At 50.7% G+C, this 6,000-nt stretch overlaps 1 protein-coding gene and 1 non-coding gene across 2 annotated transcripts in view; one reads left to right on the top strand and one right to left on the bottom strand.

Annotated features, from left to right (window-relative positions):
- SLC44A2 (solute carrier family 44 member 2 (CTL2 blood group)) overlaps window positions 1-6,000 on the top strand; it is a 28,245-nt gene continuing 22,245 nt past the window's right edge. The window contains exon 1 of the mRNA XM_067733763.1: window positions 1-131. Coding sequence (XP_067589864.1) covers window positions 101-131 — 31 coding nt within the window. The 5' untranslated portion in view covers window positions 1-100. The remainder of the gene's footprint in view (window positions 132-6,000) is intronic.
- TRNAE-UUC (transfer RNA glutamic acid (anticodon UUC)) lies at window positions 4,290-4,361 on the bottom strand. Its single transcript has one exon. It is a non-coding gene; the product is annotated as a tRNA-Glu (tRNA).

The following is a 6,000-nucleotide window of genomic DNA, read 5'->3' as shown; positions in this document are numbered from 1 at the left end:
GGGCCCGGACCCGGGGCGGGGCGCTGCAGCCCGCGGAGCCTCTCGCCCTGCCGGGCTGGGGTCGCGCTGGCTCAGACTCCCCTCCCCGCCCGCCGCGGCCATGGTGGACGAGCGGAAGGACGGAGCCTACGGTAGGAGCCGCCTCTGGCCCGCGGCCGCCTCTGTTGAGTTCGGGGGCCTTGGTGGGGGGAGACATCCGAGATCTTAAACAGCCGCGCTGCAGCTGGGGGCCTCCTGCTTCCCGGCCTTGCATCCTGCTCTGCGCCGAGCCCACACCCACCTGCTCCCGCCAGGTCGCCCTGCATCCCCTCTCGGGAGCCCCTGCTCCCCCTCCGGCTGATGGGTCGGGACACACGGCGCATGCTCCGCCCGGGGAGGTCCCGTTATCTGGGCGGCTCGATGCAGGGCGGGGGAGGGGAGGCACGGCGACCGGGGCTCGGAAAAGGACCAGGGCCCCAACCTCCCCAAATCCTCCTCTTCCAATTCCCTTTATCCACTTCTTCCTCCTGCTCACACTCCCTTAGAAGTAGCCGTTCCGGGCTTTCGGCCAGATGGGGAAACTGAGGCAAGACTAAGCAGACCCAGTGCTGGGGTGGGAGGCGATCGGGTCTCGCCCGCCGTCTGGGAAGGGCGGAAACAAGGGCGCCACCGGCGAAGGAACAGGAAGGAAACAGGAAACAATTGAGAAACTTTCCCCGCCCTGTGCAAGGAGCCGGGGGCGCTCGCTCCCATTTCGAGGGGTCCCAGCGACGGGACCCCCCCCCCCCGCGAACCTCTGAGGGCGGCCTCTGGGCCTATGGGATGGGGCAAAGATGAGGCTTCCTCCCCACCCACGCCCTGCAGAGCTTCACTTCCCAGGGTTCCACGGAGGGGCGTGCGGTCCTCAGTTTCTCTTTTCTCCTCCATTTTGGGTCCCCAGGGCTCAGGTGGGCACACGGCCCACGTGGCACTGCCTTGGGCGAAAAGGGCTCTGCCACCCCTCCTTGTGTGTCTGAAACTTCCTGGAAACTGTGAGACAGAAGGGCCTTGGGGAGGGGGCCGGAAACCGCTCAAAAATAATCAAGAAAAACGAGCTGGCGAGAGCTGTGCCTCCCTCCCCCCAGGGACTGTGGCCTTCAGAGGCTGCAAAGAGAGACAGATAGGGGAGGCTGGGCTCTCCCTGCCCAGCCCAGCCCAGGGCCTGGCAACTGCACAGCCTCTCCCCTCTCTGCTTGAAGCTGCCAGCCCAGACTTCCTGAGGGGCCCCCTTGCTCTTGGTTTTGGCCCAAGCCCCAGACCCTGTGGCTGCCCGTGCTGTGCGTCCCTTCGGTGTGGCTGGCTGTCTCTGATCTGGGATTCTCTGCCTGGGGTCCTGCCTGCCTGTGGGCAGCACCTGAGGGATCTTTGGTCTCCCTGAGGCAAGCCTGGGGGCAGGGTGGACAGTGATATGATTCACCCAGCCTTGAATTTGGCCAGAGGGAGCCAGCCATACATGGTCTTGCCAGGAACACACAGGAGACAGGGGACCTATGTGCCCAACAGACCTTGTGCTGGGCACTAGAAGCACATTCCATCGACAAATATGTATTGAGCATCCTTCAGGCAGTGTCTAGACACGGAGAACACAGCAGTCAACAGAGTGGAAAAATTCTTGAATAAATACGTAATTTTAGGTAGGAGTGTGTGTGTGTGTGGTGGGGGGAGGATCATCTGGGATTATTTTAGGTGACCAAGGGCTGGAGGTTGAGCCAGCCATGGGAAGATTTAAGCAAAATGTGGCAGAGGGAACAGCAAACAAACCACACAGTTGCTTAATTATTTCTCTCTGTGAGGCTGGAGAGTGTGAGATGGAGACTTCAGCTGGGTCTTGCAGCCAGGCCCTCAACTCCTCCAGAGGGGCCACATGGCTTGAATCCTCAGAGTGGGCAGGGGGTGGTGGTGTCTTGCTTAGTTTGTAAGTAGTCCATTCTCATCAGAACCAAAAACCTAGGGCCCTTGCTCTGCCCTGTGAAATCAGATAACAAGATTTCCTTTGGGAACAGTGTGGTTTGGAAAGAGTGGCTCACAAATCCTCCCCTGTACCCCAGTGCCTTCCCATCGGTCATTGTGAATTTAGTGGGTGATATCAGACAGACATAGGCTCAAATCCTGGTTGATTCTGATACATACAAGATGTGTGGCCATGTGCGAGTTGGTGACCTCTCTGAGACTCTGTATCCTCATCTGTAGGGCTGGGGAGACTGTACTGGCTGGTGGGAAGTGTTTTGCACAGTGCCTGGTAAGCTGTACGTGCTCAGGAGGGCTCTGGGACTGGTGATACTGGGGACATGGATTTTTCCATGAGCTGCTGGAGAAACAGCCCTATCTGTTGAGGCACATACTTGGACAAGACTGGGCAGGACAGAAAGCTCCTTCCCTATCAGACACCATATCTAGAGAAAGGCAGCATCTCTGAGGAAGCCAGGAAATGGCTCCCGGCCCCGACGGATGTCAACAAGGGGCGCTGCCATCCTTCCCAGCCCACTCTTGGCATGAGCAGTATGGAAAAAGATTCTAGAACCTAAAACAATAGACTCTGATGGGGTTCGGGGACTGGGAAAAAAGTCATGGTGCTTGTTTTAAAAGCAGATTCCATGGCTCACTCCCTAGAGAGTTCAACTCAGCCAGCAGTAGGGCTCTGGCATCTGAATTGTTAAAAATATTGTGGAAGAGGATATTGTTAATTGTAACTTTTGCAGGGGAAGAGATAATGCATTCACATGCTTCAAAAAACAAAAGATAACAAGCTTTATCATGAAAAATCTCCCTCTTGCTCCCTCTCCCAACATCACACTTCATTCTTGGGCTGCATCAGTATTACAACATCTTGTGTTTTCTTCCAAAGTCTAGGCCTTAGACCTTTGCATGCAATTATATACATATTCTTTATTTAGTGGCTTTTTTCCCCTTTTACAAAAATGTCAGCACATCCCTAGAGTACTAGCTTCATGAGGCAAGAAGGCATGTCTGTTTGGTTTGAAGGTGTATCCACAGTGCCTGGCACATAGCACATAGTAGGTGCTCAACAAATATTTGTTGAATGAAAAGGTGTTTGTTTCACATCGTGTTGCTTTTTTTTTCCTTTTTCTTAATATATGTCGGAGATGATCCCTTTCTCACATCAGCACCTGGAAACCCTCCTCAATCTTTGCTGATGGTTGCATTAAGCTGTGCATTTGTGGGTGGACCCTCTTACATTGAACCAATCAAGCGGAATATTTTAAACATTTTTTTTAAGATGAAATTTCATTTTATTTATTTAATATATTTTGGCCCTGCCGTGCAGCTTGCAGGATCTCAGTTCCCCGACCAGGGATCAAATCTGGGCCATAGCAGTGACAGCACCAAATCCTAACCACTAGGCCACCAGAGAACTCCCTAAAGTTTTTATTGAAGTAGAAAATTCATACGTAAAAGGGTATAGATTCTAAATGTATGAGGTAACCAGCATCTAGATCAGGTAAAAAATATTACCAGTTTCCTGAATCCCCTCATGCCCAAGGAGGGCCTATCCTTATTTTTTTTTAATTTTTTTGTTTTTATTTTTTTAATTTTATTTTTGGCTGCATACGGTATTTGCTTTTCTCTTTTTGGCTGCGTTTGGTCTTCGTTGCTGCACTCGGGCTTTCTTTAGTTGCAGCGAGCGGGGGCTACTCTTCCTTGCAGTGCATGGGCTTCTCATTGCGGTGGCTTTTCTTGTTGCGGAGCACGGGCTCTAGGCATGCAGGCTCAGTAGTTGTGGCTCGCAGGCTCTAGAGTGCAGGCTCAGTAGTTGTGGTGCACGGGCTTCATTGCTCAGCGGCATGTGGGATCTTACCCGACCAGGGCTCGAACCCGTATCTCCTGCATTGGCAGGCGGATTCTTAACCACTGTGCCACCAGGGAAGCCCGAGCGCCTATCATTATTAATATATTTTTTTAAATTTTTGTGATAAAATACATAACATAGAATTTACCATCTAAACCATTTTTAAGGGTATAGCTCAGTAGTATAAGGTATTGTTATTACATTGTTGCACTGTGGCCTGGACTAAGAATGGCTCTTGTATTTTTAAAGCGTTCTTAGAAGAATATGTGATAGAGATGACATTTGAACCAGAAAGCTTAAAATTTTTAATACCTAGCCCTTAGAAAAAACTTGTAGATCTCTTGTAAGAACCTTCTCATCACTCCAGAAAGTTCTCTCCTGCCCCTTCCCAGTCAATCCCCAATGGGAGAATAATAATAATAATTATTATTTTGACCACACCACGCAGCTTGCGGGATCTTAGTTCCCCCGCCAGGGATTGAACCTGGGCCACGGCAGTGAAAGTGCCAAGTCCTAACCGCTGGACCACCAGGGAGTTCCCAGGGAGGATTATTTTTAAACAGGATTTGAAGTTCTTTTATAACAAAATTAATATATTCTCTCTGCTGGGCTGGGGGTAGGGGCTGAAAATTAAAAATAAGCCCTCAACCGCACAGAAGATTTTAGCTTTCCAAGTGAAAGAACCCTTCACATACCCTCAGCTAGCTGTCCTCACCCCGGAGGTAAGACAGCCAAGAAGACTCTTTCCAGAGCTTAGACTGTTTATTTCTGTGTGTATGTGTGGCATCTGTATCTTTTTAAAGCTCCTCAGGCTGGTTTGATGAGAAAGGGTACTGTTCCTAGGGTGGGCTACTATGTTCCCTTGTGAGATGAAGAGCCTTGCAGATGCAAAACAATGTCTAATTATGTTAGTTTGTGAAATAGCAAAGTGAGGAACAGGGTGTGTAACAAAACAGGGGGGATGAGAGATAAACATCTAGAAATCTGCTTAGGTATGTGCCCTGTGGACAGTGTCTAGAAGGGAAACCAGTGAGAGGAACTGCCCCAGGGAGAGGAAGTGAGGGCTCTGGGCCAGGGATGAGAGGGAGAGGGATTTTTCTTAGTCCAAAGGCTTGTTCTACCTGAAGTTGTTTTTTTGTTTTAGTGTTGATAAGCATACAGTTTACTTAACATAAGCAAGTTCATTCATAACTTCCTTCAGCAAACATTTATTGTGCAGGTACCATGTGCCAGGTTCTGTCCTAGACCCTGGAGATCCAGCACTTGTCAAGCTGAAATTGTAGAAAGGAACCCAGACAAGATACTAAGATGAATGGGGAAAATTCTCACAATGTCAGAGAAGGTGCTCTGGAGAAAAGTTTAGCAGGAAGGAGGGATAGGAGTGATCTATAGGGCCTGGAAGCACGGTTTAAAATTTCAAACAGGATCAGAGAAGGTCATCCTGAGGTGACCAGAGGAGTGAGAGAGGGAGCTGTACAGAATGTTTCAGGCAGTGGGCAAGGCATGTGCAAAGGCCCTGGGGCTGGAGCGTGTCTGGTGTGTTTGAGGAGCAGCCAAGAGGCGCGTGTGGCTGGAGTGGAGAGATCAAGGGGGTAGAATGGGAGGAGGTGGGGGCAGAGAGGGGATGCACAGAGTGTACAGGGCTTTGTGGGTCATGGGAGGACTTGGACTTCTGCTCTTTTTTTTTTTTGGCCGTGCCACGTGGCTTACAGAATCTTAGTTCCCCCACCAGGGATTGAACCTGGGCAGTGAAAGCGCGGAGTCCTAACCACTGGATCACTGGACTGCCAGGGAATTCCCTGGGCTTCTGTTCTGAGAGAGGTGGGAGTCATTGAGTTCTGAGCAGAGGAGGAACCTAGCCTGGCTCAGGGGTTCACAGGTACCCCCTGGCCTTTCTGGGGTGCAATGGCAGAAGCCAGGAAACCAGACCAGAGGTGATAGCACTAGTCAAGGGACATGAATCGCCTTGTAGCAAGGGGCTAAATAAATGAACACATCTACAAAAAAGTTAAGCAGAGTTCTGACTCTCAGCCAGGTTCTGGAACCCAGGATTGGCTCCGTTCCAGTCCCAGCTCCATTCTTCTAGCTCTGTACTAGCAGAGACCTTTAGTATCCCTGAACCTTTCATATCTGTACCTTTTGCATATCTGAGCCTCAATTTCTCCATCCAGAAA

Source organism: Pseudorca crassidens, chromosome 3 (assembly GCF_039906515.1).
Source record: "Pseudorca crassidens isolate mPseCra1 chromosome 3, mPseCra1.hap1, whole genome shotgun sequence".
Lineage (NCBI taxonomy): Eukaryota > Metazoa > Chordata > Mammalia > Artiodactyla > Delphinidae > Pseudorca > Pseudorca crassidens.
Note: the sequence above shows the minus strand (reverse complement) of the source record. Positions and strands in the feature narration are given on the sequence as shown.